General features: G+C 43.8%; 1 protein-coding gene across 1 annotated transcript in view; it reads left to right on the top strand.

Annotated features, from left to right (window-relative positions):
• The window catches only part of RLF (RLF zinc finger), a 104,008-nt gene that overhangs the window by 32,225 nt on the left and 46,763 nt on the right, over positions 1–25,020 (top strand). The window contains exons 5-6 of the mRNA XM_007066079.4: positions 7,503–7,705; positions 20,790–20,926. Of these exons, the coding sequence (XP_007066141.3) occupies positions 7,503–7,705; positions 20,790–20,926 (340 nt within the window). The remainder of the gene's footprint in view (positions 1–7,502; positions 7,706–20,789; positions 20,927–25,020) is intronic.

Genomic DNA, 25,020 nt, shown 5'->3' with positions numbered 1-25,020 from the left:
AGGCATCTATATACCTTCAACAAAACACAAACAGGGCAGGTACTATACATCACAACGTCCTAGGCTCCGTACACACAGAACCAGAGACAGTATGATCCTCAAAGATGTTGGCAAAGACCACCCAAACGAAGATCAAATTCTTCGCAGCCCTCCACATCACAGCAACTGGCCTCCAAACACCAAATTTAAGGGTTTGGTCAAGGGCTTGATTGCTAACTCCATGTTCCACCAACCATCCGTTTACAGACTGTCTGGTACCATTCTACTCATTCTGGCGTACTATCACTGCCGACAAATGTGTATTAGAGATCATCAGGACCAGCTACTCCATCCAGTTCCTCTCCACCCTCCCGTCCCTCTTCAGGGATCCCTCTCACCAATCACTCTTGAGATAGGAAATAGAATACCTCCTGCAACGAGGCTTGGTAGAACCAGTGCCAGTACAACAAAGAGAGAGAGGCTTCTGTTTCCATTATTTTTTAACACAAAAGAAGTCTGGGGGATGGAGACCCATTCTCTACCTCAGGAAACTAAACAAATTTGTCAAAACACGTTTCAGGATGGTTACTTTAGCAGCAACAATTTCTGCACTGGAACGAGGGGATTGGTTTGCAGCACTCGACCTGCAAAATGCATATATTCACGTCCCCTTGCACCCAGCACAAAGGCAATTCCTCTGATTTTGTACTGGGACAAAAGGGCCACTTTCAGTACATAGTACTACCCTTTGGCCTCCCCATAACCCCCTTGAGTATTTTCCAAAATTCTAGCAGTGGTGGTGGCCCACCTGCGCAAGCAAGGGGACATAATCTACCCACATTTAGATGATTGCTCACAAACAGGGAAGAATTAGTAGGGGAAGCAAAACTGGATGGGAATCTGTGTGACTAGGAGATGGTAGAGTTCAGGATTCTGACAAAAGGAAGAAAGGAGAGCTGCAGAATACAGACCCTAGACTTCAGAAAAGCAGACTTTGACTCCCTCAGGGAACTGATGAGCAGGATCCCTCGGAGAATAACATGAGGGGGAAAGGAGTCCAGGAGAGCTGGCTGTATTTTAAGGAATCCTTACTGAGGTTGCAGGAACAAACCATTCCGATGTGCAGAAAGATTAGTAAATATGGCAGGCAACCAGCTTGGCTTAACAGTGAAATCCTTGCTGATCTTAAACACAAAAAAGAAGCTTACAAGAAGTGGAAGATTGGACAAATGACCAGGGAGGAGTACAAAAATATTGCTCAGGTGTTTAGGAGTGAAATCAGGAAGGCCAAATCACACTTGGGAGTTGCAGCTAGCAAGAGATCTTAAGAGTAACAAGAAGGGTTTCTACAGGTATGTTAGCAACAAGAAGACGGTCAGGGAAAGTGTGGGCCTCTTACTGAAATGGGGAGGCAAGCTAGTGACAGAGGATGTGGAAAAAGCTAATGTATTCAGTGCTTTCTTTGCCTCTGTCTTCACGAACAAGATCAGCTCCCAGACTGCTGCACTGGGCAGCACAGCATGGGGAGGACGTGACCAGCCCTTCGTGGAGAAAGAAGTGGTTTGGGACTATTTAGAAAAGCTGGACGAGCACTAGTCCATGGGACCGGATGCACTGCATCTGAGGGTGCTAAAGGAGTTGGCGGCTGTGATTGCAGAGCCATTGGCCATTATCTTTGAAAACTCATGGCGATTGGGGGAGATCCCGGAAGACTGGAAAAAAGGCAAATGTAGTGCCCATCTTTAAAAAAGGGAAGGAGGAGGATCCAGGGAACTACAGGCCAGTCAGCCTCACCTCAATCCCTGAAAAAATCATGGAGCAGGTCCTCAAGAAATCAATTCTGAAGCACTTAGAGGAGAGGAAAATGATCAGGAACACTCAGCCTGACTAACCTAATTGCCTTCTATGACGACATAACTTGCTCTGTGGATGAGGGGAAAGCAGCGAATGTGTTATTCCTTGACTTTAGTAAAGCTTTTGATACGGTCTCCCACAGTATTCTTGCCAGGAAGTTAAAGGGCTGGATGAATGGACTATAAGGTGGATAGAAAGCTGGCTAGATCGTCGGGCTCAATTGGTAGTGATCAATGGCTCCATATCTAGTTGGCAGTTGGTATCAAGCGGTGTGCCCCCAGGGTTGGTCCTGGGGCCGGTTTTGTTCAATATCTTTATTAATGATCTGGATGATGGGATGGATTGCACCCTCCGCAAGTTTGCAGATGACACTAAACTGGGAGGAGTGGTAGATACGCTGGAGGGTAGGGATAGGATACAGAGGGACCTAGACAAATCAGAGGATTGGGCCAAAAGAAATCTGATGAGGTTCAACAAGGACAAGTGCAGAGTCCTGTACTTAGGACGGAAGAATCCCATGCACTGCAACAGACTAGGGACCGAATGGCTAGGCAGCAGTTCTGCAGAAAAGGACCTAGGGGTTACAGTGGACGCAAAGCTGGATATGAGTCAACAGTGTGCCCTTGTTGCTAAGAAGGCTAACAGTATTTTGGACTGTATAGGTAGGGGCATTGCCAGCAGATCGAGGGACGTGATCGTTCTCCTCTATTCGACATTGGTGAGGCCTCATCTGGAGTACTGTGTCCAGTTTTGGGCCCCACACTACAAGAAGGATGTGGAAAAATTGGAAAGAGTCCAGCAGAGGGTAACAAAAATGATTAGGGGGCTGGAGCACATGACTTATGAGGAGAGGCTGAGGGAACTGGGCTTATTTAGTCTGTAGAAGAGAAGAATGAGCGGGGATTTGTTAGCTGCTTTCAACTACCTGAAAGGGGGTTCCAGAGAGGATGGCTCTAGACTGTTCTCAGTGGTAGCAGATGACAGAACAAGGAGTAATGGTCTCAAGTTGCAGTGGGGGAGATTTAGGTTGGATATTAGGAAAAACTTTTTCACTAGGAGGGTGGTGAAACGCTGGAATGCGTTACCTAGGGAGGTGGTGGAATCTTCTTCCTTAGAGGTTTTCAAGGTCAGGTTTGACAAAGCCCTGGCTGGGATGACTTAGTTGGGGATTGGTCCTGCTTTGAGCAGGGGTTTGGACTAGATGACCTTTTGAGGTCCTTTCTAACCCTGATATTCTATGATTCTTATACTGATGGAAAAAAACGGCCAAAAAACCCTCTTGAATAAAGCCACTCCATTTCTTTGTAACTTTGCACTCTCCTCTATCAAGTGACTCCTGATCAGCCTCCGTGATGACCTAGAGTCCTACCAGGTGGCTTTATTGCCAGAGAGCCTTTCCCTGACAAACCAATTCTACAGGGTAAGAGCTAGTCTGTTGTCTAAGATGTTTGTAGTTCAGTAGAGGACTATCCTGATTTAACAACCCTCTATTGTCATGTACCATTTTAGTCCATCATGGAGTAAAGAGTCAACAGATAAGATAAAGAATCCCATGTCCAATAGGGAGTCTGCAGCCTGTCAGGTACATGCAAAGAGCCCCCAGTATTAAACAGAGTTTATAGGCTGTGCAGGCAGATTCCACAAATCATCACAGGGAGGATGGGCATTTTGAGCAATGGGTGGCAAAACAGGACCTCTTCGGAGTGATGACAAGGAAATCATGCAGGCGGACTTCAGAAATGAGAGGGAGGAGCAAATGGGGGATACAGTTTCAGCTGGAAAAGTTCAGAGTAAGAAGGTAGAAATAAAATTGACTGATGGTTTGGCCCAGTATTTTCCCCCTTCTCTCGTGCCTGAACTTCTTGCCTGATGATATGGCATCAGTTAGGACAATAGCACTTGAGCTTTGTAACATCCTTCCTCCAGCACTCCAGCCCCCTGCAAGACCAGGGAAGAATTCTGTGTCCAGATGTGAGGCACATAAAGGCCTCAGCTAGGTCGGGCCCTGCGGTTTATACACGGGAGTGGTAATCCCTCTGCAGCATCTTATCTGCAAGTACAGCACACACCTGTGTGCAGAGGCAGTGAAGGGGAGGTGGATGAGTGTTGCATTATTAAGGGTTAAGATTCTGTATCACCTTATGTTTAGTAAAAGTCAGGTCACTGGCAATAAACAAAAACCATGGAAACCAGTGACCTGTCCCTGACTTTCACTAAAAATACCCTAGGGGTTTGGATGGGGAGAAAGAGTGCTGCCAGGGCTTGCAACTGCTTCAGCCCCGCTGCTGCTCCTGTGGTGATGACCCAGCCCCACTCACTGTGCCAGTCAGCTGTTCTGGCCACCCCTATCCTACCAGTTGCTCCGGCAGCCCCAGGGCTAGTCCTGGGGCTGGCCAATGGCCAGCTGCTCCAACCCTGCCCCAGGAGAAGTCACGGAAAGTCACAGAATCTGTGACAGAATTGTGTCTTTATGCATTATGAACTCAGTCTGCAGGTACTGTTGGAACATCCTCTCCTCTCTCAAGACTGCTTTTCCTTAGCTTTAGCTGAAACCTTCCTTGCTGAAAAAGAATTGAGCATTCATAGTTAGCTTCCATTTTGAAGGAAAAAACTAAATGGAGCTGGGAGTAGGGGACTATGGTAGTTTCATGTCTTCCAGTTTTCTCCTGGATCTCTAAAAGGCCCAGAAGGCTTCTGAAATCTCCCAGAAGAAATTGCTGTGAGACAGGTACCCAAAGGTGCACAACAGCAATGCTAGGTGAGTGCAAACAGGGATGCTAAGCAAAACTGCTACAGACCTGCACCTGAAACAATGACTAGTGTGGACAAGCTGTTGCACTGTGGGTATGTAGCAGGGCGGGCACTCGCCGCCGCGGCGCCTCCTGGTGGTCAGTCTGGGCATTAGCTCACACTCGCCTTGGAGCGCCGCCTGCTGGCCGGTGTCTCCATACCGGTACCTGCTTCCTGGTCAACCTCCACCACTGTACTTCAGGCTCCATGTCCCTCACCAGCCCACAGTGCCCCTTCTCCTGGGTACTGCCCTGCAGCAGTGCCCCCATGCGTTTGGGGTCCTCCCCTCTCCGGGAACCCCAATCCCCTAATCCCACCTTGCCTCAGTGACCCACTGCCAGTGTTCATCTAGCTCCTTCGCTCAGGGGCAAACTGCAGTCTGAAGTGTCCGCTCATCATTGGCCAGGGGGGTTGGACCAGGTGTCTCTTCCTTCCCTTGCTGCTTCCCCACAGCCCTAGTACCTCCTCCGGCCCTGACTGCACGGCTTCTACCTGGGGGTTTGCCAGGCTGGAGCTTCTCCATCTCCTCCTGCCCTGCCCCAGCACTGCACTGTCCAAGGTACCTTTTGCTCTTTCAGGCAGCCTGGTCCATCTCTCTCCAAGGCTGGAGAGAGACTGACTACCTACCCCTTCTGGTCTGCTCTCTTTTATAGTGGTTTGGCCAGCTCTGATTGGCTGCCTCCTGCCTCTTCCTAATTGGCTCTCAGCACCAGCCCTCTCCAAGGGTTGGCTTTTAACCCTTTCTGAGCCGGAGCGGGGTGATCGCCCCACTACAGGGTACTTCATGCTAGTGCTCTCATCAGTTTAGTTCTCTAGGATAGGCAAGGTTCATTCTTACTCTTACACAGCACTATTCTGTATTTGACACCATGATATGATACATGGTATGGGCAAGAGTGGAATCTCAGTTTAGTTGAAGCCCTTCTTTTCTGTCTCCCTTTAATCAGTTACTTCTTTCTGCATTCCCAAGATAGGTGGTATACAGATGCAACTCTTAAAGGAGAAAAAAGGGTTGCTTACTAGTACCTGGAGACTTTAATATGTGTTGCGTCTGCTCAGCTACACTTCCTACCTTCTTTTCTACAATTTCTTGGAGTGCTTTCTTTAGCACAGTGGTATCAAACATACAGCCCATGGGGCAAGTAACGCAATAGGCTATTCTTCTCCAGGTCCTTCATGTGGAAGACTAGCACCTGAAGGAAGGTAATTGGTCAGTACTGCAGATGTAGATCTTGGCCACAGTGTTCAAACTTGGATGTCTAAAGTGGAGGCTCTAAATCCATAGGTAGGCATTTAAATAAGTGACATGATTTTCAGAAGTGCTGAATGCCAACAAATCTTATTGAAGTTAATGAGAGCTTTATCTGCTTGACATCTTTGAACATCAGATCTTTTAGGTGCCTAATAAGTATCACCTTTCTGCCAAACAGTAATATATGTTGGGAGCATTATGAGTTTGTCACCCGTTCGGTGAAGAACTCAGCAATGCAAACAGTGGGTATTAGTACCATTCGTGGAACATAAATGGTCACAAATGGATTGAAGACAACCCCCTTTTTAGGGAATCTTAGCTCAGGCACCAATGGGTGTGTCTGCACTGCAGCTGGGAACGTGGATAGACAGACATGCAAGCTTCACTTGAGCAATCACATTAAAAATAGCAATATGGCTGCAGTGATGCAGGCCAGGACTCAGGCAGGCCACCCAAGTATGTATCAGGGTGTTGTGTGGGATAGTACTCAGGTGGCTACCCTGAGACCCTGCCTGTGCCACTGAGGCTGTTTTGTTTTGGGGTTTTTAAAATTGGGTTGGGCTTGAATGTGAATACAGGACACCTGTGTATTTAGAATAGTTTTCATAGATTCATAGAGCAGAAGGTCAGAAGGGACAACTGTAATCATCCTAGAGACTAACAAATTTATTTGAGCATAAGCTTTTGTGAGCTACAGCTCACTTCATCAGATGCATCCGATGAAGTGAGTTGTAGCTCACGAAAGCTTACGCTCAAATAAATTTGTTACTCTAAGGTGCCACAAGTACTCCTTTTCTTTTTGCAAATACAGACTAACACGGCTCCTACTCTGAAACCTGTAATCATCCAGTTTACTTCCTGCGTAACACAGGCCATAGAACTTCTATGAATTAATTCCTGTTTGAAGTCAAGTAGTTTGTTTTCGTTCTTTTGTTCGTTGGTTCTTTCGTTAGTTCTTTCTTTCTTTCGTTCTTCCTTCCTTCCACAGAATTAATGTCAGAAAAGGACTTCTATATTTTGTAATTTTTTGGTAGTGATATAACTAGATTTTAGACACATTTCATAAAGCATGCTTTTATTTTGCTGAACATAAGTGTTTAGTGTATTGTTTGAGATACTTAATTTTCTCGTCATAAATGCTGTAGAAATAAAATATATTAAACTTACCCAACTTAAAGTACAGGAAAAAGTGTAGGTAGACAAAACTCAATTACTAGATTTTTACCCTGGTTGTCCTGGTCAAATTTAATATTTCTAGTCGTATGAAAACTACTATAGGATATGAGTAGTGCCATCGCTGTCCGTGTCTCCTAATGCTGTGCTGTAATGTATCTACTGAGCCAAAGAAGCTACCATTCCTTACTAATATACTAGCACTACTTTTGTAGCATAGCATTCCCTTATTGCTACACAGGTGCACTTCTAGTGTGCTAATTTGTATGAAAGAACACCACTGCTTATTCATTACTGTCCATTTCTACTGCAACAAGGGTTTCATATCTCTTATCTAAACATTGACCAGACCTCAGCATGTTTCTTACAAAATCAAAGTGGTGTGAATGCAATGAGACAACTAAGTGCCAACTGTAAATTTGGTGTATTCTCAAAGGTTTTTTTCTTTTCCTAGTCAATAAATTGGTTACACGAGAAGGGCCTTCCTTTCTGCAGATGCGAGTAAAACACTTGATGAAGTCAAACTGCATTCCACAAGCTACTTTCTTGTCAAAATTGTGTGCAGATTCTCCAGAAATTTCAAATGTATCATCTTTTCGCCAAGCCTACATCACATGTTTGTGCTCTATGCTGCCTAATGAAGACTCTATTAAAGAGGTTAGTAATCATATCCCCTATTAATGTGTGAAGTTTCTATCAAGTGCATTTCTAAATCAGTTTGGCTAATGCTAAGGTTATAGAGTTTTTAAAGAAAAACTAAAATATAAAGACTTCAGGCAGTAGTATGAAAGTGCATTTAATGTTGTTGCTACAGATACACATATGCATTATATACAGTCTATTAATGTGGGCTTATACATCATGCAAAAAAGGTTTGTGTGTTAGATCCTCGTATGCTTCAAGTATAAATCTAAAGTCTTCCCTTCAGCTGCCCTATGCACTGTGACTCTGTACTCTTCTGATGCAAAGAACAAAATGACTGTTTTAATAGAATGAAAACTAATGTAGAAAAGGAGGCCTGGGGAGCCATGGGCAAACTCCTCTAGTGTCTACTGGCCTGAATCTTTATGACCCATTCCGACTACTTTGATTCAAACATCTTTTTCTTTTTCAGTGTAGTGACAACTGTGCTAATAGTGAACATTGTAATCAAGGTGGGAAAACTGTTGCCACTATAACCCCACTTGTTATTTTTTTATTGAATTCACTGGTTGGGCTGAAATCTTAAATGCTTGGTGTCAATTTGAATGAGACTTTGTGGTGGGGGGGAGTTTGAGCAAAATCTCTTAAACAATATTTTTTGGGGGTTGAGGGAGGAGAGATAGTGAACAGGACTTGCCATTGTTTAAAATGAAATATGGCTGAATAACTCAGATGTTTGCACTTCCCAGCTGCAAGAGAATAGGCCCCTAATTAAGGCCTCTCTGCTCAGTTCAGGGGGAAAAAATTAAGAGCAAACACATTATTTGAAAATATGGTGTTTTGTGTATGTTAGCAAATCTGTTAAACATAGTCACAATGCTTTGCCTGGGAGTTAACTGGACAGCTGAGCTGCACAGAGCCAATTACTTTGAGTCAAGAAGTTGAGCCAAGGTGGCGAAGAGTGATGCAAAGAACTGGTATTAGCAGGAGTAGGGCATGTGGTTTCTTCAGATGCTTATTTAGAAAGATGTTGCGCATATATGTACAGCTACTTATATGCCTTCTTTCCAAAACTGCTCAGGAGGCTCTCTTGCTCTCTAGTTCTTAGGCACACTTGTCCCACAAGTATTATAGGCAGGGCTGGTAGCATAGTCGATTCAGTTTGCCTGACACTTTTCATTGTTAGATCCTGTTCAGTTGCTTATAATTTTGCTAAACTTTTAACTATTTGGGTTGAAATTTCCATGCCATGTGTCTCCCTCATGCTCTGAATATTTTTGGAAAATTTCAGCCAAGAATTTCAGCTATTTCTGAGAACTAGGTTAGGGAAAAAATGTTGTTTTGCCTGTGTTTAAAAAAAAATAATTGTCAGTTTCTTCTTTGACAAACTCTAGAGCCTCCATACTTTGGAGCAGGGATTTGAATTTTGACAGTGGGGGTGTCCTTTGTGTCAAGGATGTGCGTTCTACAATCTCTGTGAAAATCTGTCCAAGTTTGGCAAAGTTATTCATAGATTCATAGAAACTAAGGTCAGAAGGGACTATTATGATCATTTAGTCTGACCTCCTGTACAACGCAGGCCATAGAATTTCACCCACCCACTCCTGCGAAAAACCTCTCACCTATGTCTGAGCTATTGAAGTCCTCAAATCGTGGTTTAAAGACTTCAAGGAGCAGAGAATCCTCCAGCAAATGACCCATGCCCCATGCTACAGAGGAAGGCAAAAAACCTCCAGGGCCTCTTCCAATTTGCCCTAGAGGAAAATTCCTTCCCGACCCCAAATATGGCAATCAGCTAAACCCTGAGCATATGGGCAAGATTCATCAGCCAGATACTACAGAAAATTCTTTCCTGGGTATCTCAGATCCCACCCCATCTAATATCCCATTGCGTATAAGCCTTTGAAAGATATAGTAATTTGTACATGCCACTAAATTCCCCAAAGATCCCATCTGCTGTGGGCATGCTGCAACCTGAGGTTGAGCAGGACTTTCCCTGCTGCTGCAGCTGAGACTGTTGTCAGGCCATGCGTGGTTCAAGTTCAAGCACCTGAACTGAGACAGGCAGGCCCCCCCCCCCCCCCCCCCCCCCGTTTCTGTTCTGCCAGTGACACACATGTGCAGCCACACCCCTTGTTGGGCCCAGGCAGCATGAAGGAAGAAACCATCTGATTTACATGCAGAGTGGGTAAGAGCCCAACCTTTAGTGGAGCGTTAGATTGAGACAAGGAGACTGGGGGTAGTGGGGAGACTGTTGTGACCGATTTGGTAATTTCCTGTAATCTGGACAAATCTTACTGAATTAAGTTTATTGTGGGCCAGGGATTGTAAGTAATTCCATTGTGGGGGAACCACATCCCTCAGGAGCGAAGAACAGGGGAGGATGACTAGGCAAATTCATTCAGGTTGTAAAACTCCAGAGAGCAACCAGCACCTGGAGAGGCTTGGATGTACTCGTTCAGACTGGAGTATCCAGAGAACCAACAGACTATCGGGAAATCGTCTCTTTAATAGACTGAGTTTAAATGGGCTGAGGGCCTACTTTCTGATCCACCAAATGGACAGGACATTCTGTCCAAGAGAAATCCCACTCCTTTGGGGGAAGCGTTGGAAGAACTTGACCTATTCATGGGGATGCTTGTTCTAAGCTAGCGGCTGTTATGAACTTGTGACCACAAAAAAAACCTCTTGATAGAGTTTGAAGAACAGATCACTGTCAGAGCCTTTGTTGGAATTGGGGTGATCTCAGATGAGCTTATTAGCATGTGTAGTGTATTTTTTTAATCATTTTAATGTTTTTTCTGTAATGATTCCACTTTAAGAATAAATGTGCTTGCTTAGAAAGGGCAGCGTGGTAACTTATACCTATGGGCAATTACACTGTTTGTAGCCTCTGAGGAGAAAACAAAGCAAGCCTGCTTAGGCATTCTGACCTACTGGGGAATTCTCAGTGTAGGCAAGAAAGTGCAGCTTGGCAAAAAACCCAATCAAGAGGGAGAGACACATGTCTCCACTTGAGGTGATGGCCAGGGAGCTGGAAGCATGAGTGGGTGCCTTTGGTGGACCATAGAGGGGAATAAAGGTAGAGCTGCTCTGATCTAGCACAGCAGGGTGCAATTGGGCAAAGAGATTGGGACAAGAAGCCATGGGGTAGTGGGGTCTGAAGTTTGAGGAGCTTGTGGGAGGTAGATTGGGACTGGGAGCCAGTGGGGACTGCAAACAAGGGTGGGGTTGGGCAACTGGAAGCCAGGATTGATGGGGAGAGACTGGGATGGGATGGGAAAAGGAGACTGGGACCAGAGAAGCTTGAGCAGTGGAGACTGGGGATAGGACTGGGACAAGGAGCCACAGAGGGGATGAGACAAGTTTGAGACAGCCAAGTAGGAGGGGAGGAGGCAAGAGGGGTCACACTTGAGGGGAATGGGTAGAAGACTGTGCCCACTAGAGTACACTCTCCTCAAGAGCCTGGAATGGATCACAATATTCCTGAGTCTCACCATTCCTCCATTAGACTACTGTTAGTAAATTCCCGTGAAACTCACAGGCAAAGTGTCCCATTCCTCTCTCATGCTGGTTCACGTAGAGGATAGCCTACAACTTCTATCAGTTACTCCAGTATTTCAGATGATGAGGTATGTTTGATAGATCCAAAGGTTCCAGTCCTGCTGATGACCCATGTGGGTATCTGTATGATGCCACAAAATATCACGTATGTTTTTTGGTTTGCATTTTTAAAAAATCTAGGAAATTACACCTCAAAAACTGTTAAAAGAACATTAAGGTTGCATAGACAAGCACTCAGTCAGGAAATTCCAGAATTAAGGTTGCTTTTGCCTAAGTTCTCTAAAATCCACATGGTTAGTTGGATTTCTTTGAAATTTGGTGTGCCTCAGAAGGGTGCAGGGTAAGGTTATTTACGTGACCCAAATTTTAAGTCATTTGAGCCAGGGATTCCAGAGAAGTCTGGGGGGAAAGCCATTTAGGGTTTTTGTGGAGAGCTAAAGATCAAACTATTGATGTGATGTGGGTCTGAGTTTTATCCAAGGTAGTGCATGGCAATCACTAAATCTTTGGGGGACCCAAATGGAGAATGCATGTTTTCTTAATGTGTCTGTGCCAATACAGAAACATAACTAGAGGGTTTCCATTTCTGCCATTTTAGGTGCTTTAAAGCTCTACTCTTGTAAATGCTCTAAAATCCCAATGGTTAATCTGACTGTTTTTGAAATTTGGTGCCCTTCATGAGGCCACAGGTCAGTGTTGGTGATCCATATTTAGGGTCATTTGACTGAGGAGTTCCCGAATTACAGGTCTCTTCCCCCCCCCCCCCCCCATAACTTTTCTTCTGCTGCCTCTCACTGTTAAACAGAGAGGTACTGATCACTGAATTAATCACAGACCTCCTTGTGTTTGCTATGAAGTTACCATTCAATTAACATAATTTAGGATAAGTAAATCACAAACCCCCACTTAAAACAAAACGAGTTTTGAATTGAGTGGCTGAAGATGCTAAGATTTGAGTCATGGGTGGCAGTTTATTTTGTGAGGGAATGTAATCAAAATATTTGGCAGGGGATTAGATATGTGAATGCTTCCTGGGAGAGGAGGAGTGGGGGAGCAGGTGGGAGAGTGGAAGGGGTTATGGGAAGGAGGATAAATGGGGATAAGTGGTAGGGAAGGCGAGAGAAGTTGTTGGCTCAAGTAAGGAGGCTTGACACCCTTCAGCTCTGCCAGTGCACCCAAGCCACCACTGTTGCCAAAGTAGCAATTTTTGTCACTTGATTTAGTGACTTTTTGGTTTCCCTAGCGAGGAAGTAAGTTCAAAGCGACCAGCCACAAATCTAATAACTTTCACTGCCAATTACAGTGATATTCAGAGAAAGAAGTCGCCAGTTTATTATGATTTGGTGACTATACAAAATCCATTCCACGCTTTTCTTACTAAACGATCCTGCTGGCAGCCCTCAGCCCTGGGGAGTGGTGGCAGGGGGAGGAAGAGAAGGAGATGGTGTCCAGACTGGAGACTGCAAACCTGCCAAGCTAGGGGAGGCCTGCGCAGCAGCAGCCAGAGTAATTGATCTGCAGACATATCCTGCCCTGGAGTCGCCGTACACACCAGCAGATGAACAGTTTGGCGCTCCCTATCAGGCTTGGCAAGGCTATGATCAGGTTGAGAGGGAGGAGTCTGGATGAGCGCGGCTTGGTCAGGTGTGCACAGCGGAGATGGAGTTTCAGCCACTGCCTCCCAAACCCTGTGAGAACTGGTGCCTCATGGGTACTGTAGTATTCCAGTGAGTATTGCCTTCCCCATCCTCCCACCCCCACTCCCCAGGACTCCCTGTCATGGACCCTGGCCCCGGGGAGAGACTCCCTCACTTGGACGTTGCCCTGGGTGCCCCTGGCTCATTGAGAGGAGACAGATTCCCCTCATATGAGATGGACATTTCTTATTGCATCTGTCTGAAATGTTCCCTCATGTAGGTTACATAGCGACATCTAGTGACTTTTCAGGGTTTCTCTGATGACTTTCTGCTATGTGAAGTTGGTAACACAATGAGTTGTGTTACAGGAGGGGGAATTAACAGTGATGGAAATGTTTGTATACCGGGGAGTGAAGGTTTCAGGGAGATGTCTTCCCTGCTTGTGGTGGGGAGGCATCGGGACAGTAATGGGGAGGTGGCCAGGTTGGAAGGGGAAATGCATTAAATGGGCTATGGGCATGGCTTGGGAGATGTGCTGAAGCAGGGCTGATGGGGTGCAGCTGGGGATGGGGGAGTGGAGAGGATGGTTGGCTCAGGTATGTTAATTACAGGGCATGATACATACAAATGCCTTAAATGACTACTAACTCCTACAACAATGTATCTTTTTCCTGTTAAAAAAAACTAGGGAAATTGGCAAAAAAAACCTACATTAATGCAGAGTTAAGGTTGTTTGATATGTCGTCTCCTTGCAAAACATTGAGTTGAGCAAAAACTCAAGCTTCTGAAAACTAGGAAATGCCCAGTTAATGTTATGTGGCCAACCACGCATACCTTTACTCTGCTGACTCCACAGTTGCTGAAATGGGCAAGCTCTTCACCTCCTCTTACAACCCATTCACTCTCACCCATAGATATTCATCTAACACTGTTAAAGGACAAAAAGGAGAAGAGGAGAAAAGGTTGCCCATGCCACCTTCCCTCTGATCCCCTGGAGGTGGCAGTAGCCAATGGGAATTATTTGGATACTCCAGCTGCAGTCAGTGTGTTTAAGTGTACACTAAATGGTGCAGGCAGTAGCTGAGCCTGTTTGGTAAAGGTGTGTTTGTGGTAGGAGGATGTGTGGATTACTCTGAGGTGAGAGACAGGGCTGTGATTTATGAGATCTGTTTTCCACCCTCATTTGTGTGAGGAAAGGGAAGCAGTACACATGTACCTGCAGTGTAAAATTATTTCTATTCAGAATTTTGTAGGTTATGTCAATAGCAGGGCATAGTGCTGTTTCTGTAAAGGATATTGTCAGCAGTGAGGTGGAATATGAAAGGATTCTAATTATTTAATGCTGGTTAAGTGAAAGTGAGATTGTATCTTGGGAGTGAGTGTAAGGGAGTTGTAGAAGACTGTGAAGTGGTTCTTAAATTGTACGTGCTTAATATTCTTTCCTGCAGGGCTTTGGAGCTGTGCTCCGGCTCCGCTCCAGCTCCAGGCAAAAACCTGCAGCTCCGCTGCTCCAGGTTCCGCTCCAAAGCCCTGTTTTCCTGGGAGTGGGCTAAGTGTGAGAGTTTATGCCAGGATCTGGAACTTCCTGAATCTTACCGTGCCAAAGGCCACTGTGAGAATGTGCTGTGTACAAACTGAGGCATTTCTCAAAGAGGGTAGAGGGAAGGTGATATATGCAACCTTTTTTGTTGTTTGTCATTTAATAGTGTTAGATGGAATCCTGTGGATGAGAATGAATAGGTTGTAAAAGGAGGCTCTTCCTTGTACATTTCAGTAACTGGGGCTGGCAAGGTAAAGGTATGTCTGGTGTTAGAGTATATTGGAGCACTGCTGAAGAGGAGGAGAGTTAATTTTGCATGGCCAGTCTTAACTGTGGTTTCAGAGTAGCAGCCGTGTTAGTCTGTATCCGCAAAAAGAAAAGGAGTACTTGTGGCACCTTAGAGACTAACAAATTTATTTGAGCATAAGCTTTCGTTATATTTTATATATTTTCATTAAATTTGTTAGTCTCTAAGGTGCCACAAGTACTCCTTTTCTTTTAGTCTTAACTCTGTATTTCCTGGTTATCAGAAGCTTGCTTGCTTGCTTGATTTTCCCCCCTCAACTCAGTGCTCTGTAAGGGGACAATATACCATCAAGCAACCATAAGTCTACATTAACTTAACTTTTTCCTATTGATAGTACTTTGAACATATAAAGCACAGTTTCCATTGACTTCAGTTGCAGGTGTGTGTGTGTGTGTGTGTGTGTGTGTGTGTATTCACCATTTACATAAATCAGACCCCCAGTCTCAGCTCAGCCATCGTGATAGTGAGAGGGACCATTAATGACCCCCTGTGAAAAGTTTGAGCCTGGTCTATACTACAAAGATACGTTGGCATAGGTATGTCGGTCAGGGGTGTGAAAAACACCCCCCCCCCCCCCCCCCCCCAGCTGACATAGCTATGTCTGCAAAAACCCTGGTGTAGACATAGCTTCTGTCAGCATAGATAATATTTGTGGAGTTGGTGGTATGATCCGGGCCGAAAAATTCCTATTGACAAGTACTTAATCTACACTGCGGGCTCGTTTGAGATAAATATACCAGGAAAGAATTTGTAGTGTTGACAAGGCTTTGGTTGCATCAGCATCACATAGCAAATCTGTGGCACAGGCAGGGATAGAATCCAGTTCTCCAAGGTGGTATTCAGCTGCCTTAACCATGAGACAGTTGTCTCTTCCTTCAATCCCCTTCCCCTTCTCATTGTGTTCCCTATGGGTCTGTCCTCCTGAGGAAGCCCTGGAAGGAGCAACAGTTGAGCCAAATCACAGGGCAGTGCTCCCTGAACTTGGAGGGGGGGCGGGGAGGGAGAGTTTCTTGTTAACGGCTGGAAATGGCCCACGTTGATTATCTCTACAAAAGGTGTGTGTGTGTTGTTTTGGTTTGTTTCCCCTCTCTCCTGCTGGTAATAGCTTACCTTACCTGATCACTCTCTCGTTACACTGTGTATGGTAACACCCATTGTTTCGTGTTCTCTGTGTATATAAAATCTCCCCACTGTATTTTCCACTGCGTGCATCCGATGAAGTGAGCTGTAGCTCATGAAAGCTTATGCTCAAATAAATTTGTTAGTCTCTAAGGTGCCACAAGTACTCCTTTTTTTTTTTTTTTTTTAAAGTCCTGAGTGGAACAAAGTACCTGCAACAGAAAGAGAATTTGGGTCAGAATGTAAACAAAAAGCATCTTGCACTAGAAGTTATATGTGAATATCTAATTCAATAACTGCTTCCCTATTAATACAAATGCTCACAGTCACCACTGTAATACTCATCCAGTTGAGACTGTAAGTTTTTGAAAATGTAAATTGCTCATGTTGGGTGAACGGTGTGCTAGCAGGCTGACATTCCTACTGGGCCAGAGTTAGGATTGTGGTAGGTTGTTTGTGGTATATTGTTTGTTCTACAGTGTTCTGTACAAACAGTTCCACAAATCCTTGCATGTATTAAGTCTCACGCTCAAATCACTAAATTAAGCAATTATTAAGTTGGGTTAATAATTGTGGGTCAGACTGAACAGGTATTTGGAGGTATACCATACCAGCACTACTTTGTAGTAAAAATGATTCCTTACTGATTTGTTGGTGTGTATTTTTTACTTTAGTGACAAATAAAAATTTTACTGCTAGAGAGGTGGAGCTGGATTCTGTTCCATCTTCAGTTATCAATTGAATTGTTCCTGTCATGGACACCTGCACAACTGTGTTTTTCAAAGATGTCAGAGGGCATAATTTATTCCAGAGAATGTTTATTTCTAGTGATTACTCACAAGGTAGAAAGAATGCAGCATTGACTCTCAAAATTTGGGTTGACTTTGCAGTACTGGTGATTGGGAAGAATATCTTTGCTAATAGTGTGCAGTTTCATTGTGATACAAAAAAATGGAATCCCACACTTAAGTTTTAGTCACGTCTTAAGTTGCTAGTCCTTATGGTTATGAAGAAATCCTGTAATTTGAACCAAGTGGTTATGTCTTCCCAAGTGTGCAGAGGAAAAAATAGCCCTGAATTACCCCATTCATCTCCATAATGGTTCACAGTCAAGATGGAAGGGTATATTGAGTGGGATCCCACAGGGATTGGACCTGCTTTCAGTTCTGGTCAGTATCTTCATCACAGATTTAGATAATGGCACAGAAAGTACATTTATAAAATTTACAGACAGTACCAAGTGGGGAGGTGTTGCAAGTGCTTTGGAGGATAGGATTACAATTCAGAATGATCTGGACAAACTGGAGAAATCATCTGAAGCATATAGGGTGAAATTCAATAAGGACTAATGCAAAGTACTCCACTCAGGAAGGACAGTCAATTGCACACATACAAAATGGGAAATGACTGTGAAAAGGGATCTGGGGAATATAGTGGATCATAGAAGATTAGGGGTGGAAGAGACCTCAGGAAGTCATCTTGTCCAACCCCCCGGCTCCAAACAGGACCAACCCCAACTAAATCATCCCAGCCAGGACTTTGTCAAACAGGGCCTTAAAAACCTCAAAGGATGGAGATTCCACCACCTCCCTAGGTAATCCATTCCAGTGCTTCACCACCTTCCTAGTGAAATAGTTTTTCCTAATATCCAACCTAGACCTCCCCCACTGCAACTTGAGATGATTACTCCTTGTTCTGTCATCTGCTACCACTGAACAGTCTAGATCCATCCTCTTTGGAACCCCCTTCAGGTAGTTGAAGGCTGTTATCAAATCCCCCCTCACTTTTCTCTTCTGCAGACTAAATAACCCCAGTTCCCTCAGCCTCTCCTTGTAAGTCATGTGCCCCAGCCCCCTAATCATTTCCATTGCCCTCCGCTGGACTATGTCCAATTTATGCACATCCTTTCTGTAGTGGGGGGCCCAAAACTGGACAGAGTACTCTATTCGGCACTGGTGAGGCCACATCTAGAGAGGAATAATCACTTCCCTTGATCTCCTGGCAGTGCTCCTACTAATGCAGCCCAATATGCCGTTTGGCTTCTTGGCAACAAGGGCACACTATTGACTCATATCCAGCTTCTCATCCACTGTAATCCCCAGGTCCTTTTCTGCAGAACTGCTGCTTAGCCAGTCGGTCCCCAGCCTGTAGCAGTGCATGGCATTCTTCCTTCCTAAGTGCAGGACTCTGCACTTGTCCTTGTTGAACCTCATCAGATTTCTTTTGGCTCAATCCTCCAATTTGTCTAGGTCACTCTGGACCCTATCACTACCCTGCAGCATATCTACCTCTTCCCCCCCATCTTAGTGTCATCTGCAAACTTGCTGAGGATGCAATCCATTCCATCATCCAGATCATTAATGAGATCACAAGCTGAAGGAGTCAAAGTGTTAGTGTTGCGGGTGGGGGGGGAGCAAACATAATTCTGGGAAGTATCAGCAGGAGTGTTGTAAGCAGGGCACAAGAAGTTATTTTTCCGTTCTACTCTGCGCTGATAAAGCCTCAACTGGAGTATTGTATCCACTTCTGAGTGCCACATTTTGGAAAAGAGGTGGACAAGTAGGAGAAAATCCAGAGAAGAGCAACAAAAATGATTAAAGTTCTGGGAAACATGACCTATGAGGAAAGATTGAAAAACCTGTGTTTGTTTAGTCTGGCAAATAGAAGACTGAGGGGGGACATAACATTTTTCAAGTACATAAAAGGTTCTTACAAGGAGGAGGGAGAAAAATTGTTCTCATTAACCTCTGAGGATAAAACAAGATGCAATGGTCTTAAATTGCAGTGAAGGAAGTTTAGGTTGGACATCAGAAAAAATCCCTAACTATCAGGGTAGTTAAGCAGTGGAACAAATTGCTTAGGGAGGTTGTGGAATCTCTATCATTGGAGTTATTTAAGAACAGATTAGATGAACACCTGTCAGGAAAGATCTAGTTATTATGTAGTCCTGCCTTGACTGCAGGGGATGGGACTAGATGATCTTTCAAGTTTCCCTCCAGTCAGTCATTTCTATGATTCTGTAGTGTTTGTGTCAGAAGGCTAATATTGGTGATTAATAGACAGTATTGAAGCTATTTCGCTAGTACTCATTTTTAAACATTTGAAATATCTGACTACCTAGATTGTCGATAGCTCTTAAATAGGGTATTATTGTTTTTTTAATCTAATCCCGGTACACTGTAAAATTAAAGAAATGTACACAACACAGTTGCCAACTTTCACACAGTAAATAAGCACCCCGACTTTCACAATAAGCCAAAAATCAAGCAAATTCCATTTCAAAACAAGGCAAAAACAAGCCAATCCCTAAGAACCCCAACACTCTATGTGACTAGATCCCCCTAGCGTGCAGTCTGGGACTGTGGTAGGCCCACTGTGCACCCCTGACTCTCTCTCTCCCTCCCTCTCTTGCCCCTGCTTGCCGGGAGCCGATTTAAAAAAAAAAAAAAGAAGAAAAGAAGCAACAAGCTATAAGCCAAAAACTAGCCAACAAGCAACTCAAGCCAATTAAGCCAAAAACAAGCCGAATGTGTTTGTTTTTTTTCCCGTGGATTTGGCATGTCTGGTGCACAACTGAAGTGGTACTTTAGCTTAAACCCATTGGCAGTAGTGCAACAAAGGGAGTCTTGCCAAAAATCTATTAAAGAGAATTAAAATATCAGAAAATATGGGGAAGGATAAACAGAGGACTATTGGAGAACATAGGAGAACATAAAACCTGGCCGTGAAAAAAGCTAATGCGGTCTTGGGATGCATCAGGCGAGGTATTTCCAGTAGAGATAAGGAGGTGTTAGTACCATTATACAAGGCACTGGTGAGACCTCATATGGAATATTGTGTGCAGTTCTGGTCTCCCATGTTTAAGAAAGATGAATTCAAACTGGAACAGGTACAGAGAAGGGCTACTAGGATGATCCGAGGAATGGAAAACTGTCTTATGAAAGGAGACTCAAAGAGCTTGGCTTGTTTAGCCTAACCAAAAGAAGGCTGACAGGAGATAATGGTTGCTTTCTATAAATATATCAGAGGGATAAATACCACGGAGGGAGAAGAATTATTTAAGCTCAGTACCAATGTGGACACAAGAACAAATGGATATAAACTGGCCATCAGGAGGTTTAAACTTGATATTAGATAAAGGTTTTTAACCATCAGAGGAGTAAAGTTCTGAAACAGCCTTCCAAGGGAAGCAGTGGGGGCAAAAGACATATGTGGCTTCAAGACTAAGCTTGATAAATTTATGGAAGGGATGATGTGATGGGTTAGCCTAATTTTGGCAATTAATTGATCTTCAACTATTAGCGGTAGATATGGCCTGTGATGGGTTGTTAGATGGTGTGGGATCTGAGTTACTACAGAGAGTTCTTTCCTGGGTGCCTGGCTGATGAGTCTTGCCCACATGCTCAGGGTTTAACTGATTGCCATATTTGGGGTCGGGAAGGAATTTTCCTCCAGGGCAGATTGGCAGAGGCCCTGGGGGTTTTTCGCATTCCTCTGCAGCATGGGGCACGGGTCACTTGCTGGAGGATTCTTTGCACCTCAAAGTCTTTAAACCACGATTTGAGGACTTCAGTAGCTCAGGCATAGGTTAGAGGTTTGTTACAGGAGTGGGTGGGTAAGATTCTGTGGCCTGCGTTGTGCAGGAGGTCAGACTAGACGATCATAATGGTCCCTTCTGACCTTAAAGTCTATGAGTCTGAGAGAGGAAGAAAGAGGTTATGAGACTGGCTTACTCCAGGAGTAGTTTTTCCTGGTTTTCCCTAAACCTTGAATTTCACATGTCCAAAAGAAGCTAGGAATATTTGCAAGTAGAAAAATTAACTAATGTTAAATACAGTCTGTTAACTTACATCATTTAGAAGATTTTGCAAAAAAAATCCCTGAAGAAACTCTACATTGTTCTTTTTGACATGATAACATTGTTTTTGTTAGATTGCAAAAGTGGATTGCAAAGAAGTACTAGAGATCATATGTAATTTGGAATCTGAGGGGCAAGATAACACTGCGTTTATTCTTTGTACAACATACCTTACCCAGCAACTTCAAACTGCAACCGTGTATTGCTCTTGGTAAGTAACACACACACACACGTGTATATATATATATACACATATATATGTATAAATATATATATATTTTTTCTTCTCATGTATGGTTTATGAAAAGTGCAACAAACAGTTTACCATGAGTTTTAAATGCTGCTTTTTCATATAAAAAATATAAGAAAGTGATAACTAGACTAAAACCGGATGTCAAATTAGCTTTTCTACAGTATATGCAAACTGTTCATCATTGTGTTAAGGAGAGATAAAGTGACCTATCTGAAATCATACTTTTTCAATCTGTTAGGGTGAAGCATTGTCAGATAGGTATCGAAAAAGAGATAATGGTACCTCTTGAGAAATTAAATCTCCAGAACTTGATCACATTCATTTGAGAATTCTAGAGGCAGTAAAAAGCCAAGTAGCTGAGCTACTAACAAGAATAAATTGGTGCAGTTCATAAAAATATACGTTCTGTGAAAAAGAGGTTATCTGTGGGTAACTAACTGGAGTTCTTGGGGTTGTTGCTTCTGCACATTCATACTATTGGGATTCATGACCAGCACCTTAGGATCACAGAAATATTGGATAAGCTGCACAGGTACCTGGTCTTGGCACTGAACATTTAGGGACCAAGATTATAAGAAGCATGTAACTCAAGTACTTCAGTTTCTTTCATTGAACCCCAGAGCCAAAGGTAGATAGATAGGTCTATAGGGAACAAGTGAAAGTGGGTTGGGTAGAGAGAATGTGCAGGGGCAACACCCCTGAAAAACTCAGTTATTGTAAGAAACCTCTTTTTCTTTCAGGTGACCTCTTTACATTCCCACTGATGAAAATTTGGAAAGCATTACAATCCCCAGAATGCTGGGACTAGGTGTTCTTAACTGAACAGTGTTTCAAAAATACTCTCCCAATCCAAACATCAGATCTGCATGTCTAATTCAGGAAGAAGTGCACCCCTTACATAACTCAGTGGGAATGGGGCAGAAGCAGTGCAGAGAAGCTGCTGACTCTTGCTGAATAAAACCATAGCTGTGGTCCAGGAACCTTGGCTAAGGTGTAGCATATCTCTGTTCAAACTCTTATCTGTTTGGATAGATGACAGGAAGTACTGGGATTCTCTTAAAGTGGTCCTCATATTCATTCAAACAGTCTATTTTTCTTAAATACTTTACATCTCTCTAGCTAATAGCACATTGGCAGAGCCTTGATGTGAATGAGGATCTGAGAAATAATGGTCTGGTTACAGTAAAATCCCAAAACGAAGGGAGAATTAGAGTTATAAGAAGGAATTATAAGAAGGAATTGGGGTAGAGATGTCTGACAACCATGTGGAATAACAATTTGGGAGTGAGGATTGTGGGGTTAGCTATAACAACTTGTAGTTCTTTCTTTGAGTAGTGTCCCTCTGGGTGCTCCATTCTAGGTGCTCTAGTGCCCCCTGTGCCTTTGATTGGAGATATCTCATAGTAGTGTCTGTTCGGCCTACGCATGCATGTTAGTCAGTCTCGTGCCGCCAGCTGTTCTATATAGCATTGCACTGGTGAACCACCCTCAGTTTCTTCTCAACTGCCTCGGCCTGAGATGGAGCTCTCGCAATTGTCCTGTTGAGATTTCCTTAACTCTATTTTTCTCTCATAATGATAGTAATGGTAGTGCTAGCATTAGTTTTCTATAGATAGAAGCTTACTCCTGGGGGAATTCTGCGTCAAAAAATAAAAATTCTGCACACAATATTGCAAAATTCTGCATATTTTATTTGTCAAAATAACACTCTATAATCATACCAATTTCAATTATTTTGGTAATTTTATTTCAAAATACCTGTCAGCAAGTATGTAACAATACACACACACAAAATTTCCCTCGGGAGTAGAATTTAAAGAAACCCCTACAACAACCCAGTTTGTTTCTCGGCCTCCTATCCCCCCAGAGCCCAGCTGGGGGGCGCCAGACACTCAACCACCTTCCCTCCCAGACGCAAGCTGCAGGGCCACCAAACACTCACCCCCTTCCCCCAGAACCCAGCCATGCTGCTCCCCCCACCCCCTCCAGCCCAGACACTCTCACGCTCTACCTCCCAGAGCCCTGGGATCCAGAGGGAGAAATAACCTGATGCTGGGTCCTAGGCTTGAATGGAGTTTCCTGCATACCACTGCCTCCTTCCTTCAGGGTGTGCTGGGAACCCTCCAGTTCCTTCCCCCGGACTTGTCTTCTCTTTGTGAGCTGGGATCTACCGAGTTCAGCAGCCCCTAGTGGTGGCCAGTATCTCTGCAACCCATTTCTGTGGATGGGGGAAGAAATTCTGCGAGCCCATGGATTTCTGCAAAATTCTGCATTGGGCATCTTTTCATTTTCTCTACATAAGTATGGCCATACTGAGTCAGACCAAAGGTCCATCCAGCCCAGCAGCCTGTCTTCCAACTGTGGCCAATGCCAGGTGCCCCACACTGAATGAACAGAACAGGTAATCATCAACTGATTCATTCCCTGTCACTGATTCCCAGCTTCTGGCAAACAGAGGCTAGGGACACCATCCTTGCCCATCCTGGCTAATAGCCACTGATGGACCTATCCTCCATGAATTTATCTAGTTCTTTTTTTAAACCCTGTTATAGTCTTGACCTTCACAAGATCCTCTGGCAAGGAGTTCCACATGTTGACTGTGCATTGTGTGAAAAAATACTTCCTTTTGTTTTAAACCTGCTGTCTATTAATTTCATTTGGTGGCCCGTAGTTTTTGTTATGAGGAGGAGTAAATAACACTTCCTTATTTACTTTCTCCACATCAGTCATGATTTTACAGACCTCTATCATATCCCCCCTTAGTCATCTCTTTTTCAAGCTGAAAAGTCCCAGTCTTATTAATCTCTGCTCATATGGCAGACATTCCATACCCCTAATCATTTTTGCAGCCCTTTTCTGAACCTTTTCCAATTCCAGTATATCTCTTTTGAGATGGGGCAGCCACATCTGCAAGCAGCATTCAAGATAGGGGCATACCATGGATTTATATAGAGGCAATATGATATTTTCTGTCTTGCTATCTATACCTTTCTTAACGATTCCCAACATTCTGTTTGCTTTTTTGACTGCTGCTGCACATTGAGTGGATGTTTTCAGAGAATTATCCACAGTGACTCCAAGATCTTTCTTGAGTGGTAACAGCTAATTTAGACCCCATCATTGTATATGTATAGTTGGGATTATGTTTTCCATTGTGCATTACTTGGCATTTATCAACGCTGAATTTCATCTCCCATTTTGTTGCCCAGTCACCCAGTTTTGCGAGATCCTTTTGTAGCTCTTCGCAGTCTGCCTGGGACTTAACTGTCTTGAGTAGTTTTGTATCATCTGCAAATTTTGCCACCTCACTGTTTACCCCTTTTTCCAGATCATTTATGAATATGTTAAATAGGACTGGTCCCAGAACAGACCCCTGGGGGACACCACTATTTACCTCTCTCTATTCTGAAAACTGAACATTTATTCCAGCATTTGTTTCCTATCTTTTAACCAGTTACCAATCCATGAGAGAACCTTCCCTCTTATCCCACAACTTACTTTGGTTAAGAGTCTTTGGTGAGGGACTTTGTCAAAAGCTTTCTGAAAATCTGAATACACTGTAGCCACTAGATCCCCCTTGTCCACATGCTTGTTGACCCCCTCAAAGATTTCTAGTAGATTGGTGAGGCATGATTTCCCTTTACAAAAAAAATGTTGAGTATTCCCCAACAAATCCTGTTAATCTATATGTCTGATAATTTTGTTCTTTACTATAGTTTCAGTCAGTTTGCCCGGTACTGAAGTCCGGCTTACCAGCCTGTAATTGCTGGGCTCACCTCTGGAGCCCTTTTAAAAATTGGTGTCACGTTAGCTATCCTCCAGTTATTTGGTACAGAAGCTGATTTGAAAGATAGATTACAGACTACAGTTAGTAGTCCTGCAATTTCACATTGAATTCCTTCAGAACTCTTTGGTGAATACCATCTGGTCCTGGTGGCTTATTACTTTACTTATTACTTATTAGATATTAGATAGTTATTACTGCTTCTTACTGTGCGGTAATGCCCAGTTCTCCTGGCTTGCTGGGAGGCGATCCTGGTCAGTGACAGACA

Source organism: Chelonia mydas, chromosome 19 (genome assembly GCF_015237465.2).
Source record: "Chelonia mydas isolate rCheMyd1 chromosome 19, rCheMyd1.pri.v2, whole genome shotgun sequence".
Classification (NCBI taxonomy): domain Eukaryota; kingdom Metazoa; phylum Chordata; order Testudines; family Cheloniidae; genus Chelonia; species Chelonia mydas.
The sequence above is the reverse complement of the archived record's forward strand: the minus strand, read 5'-3'. Positions and strand labels throughout refer to the sequence as shown.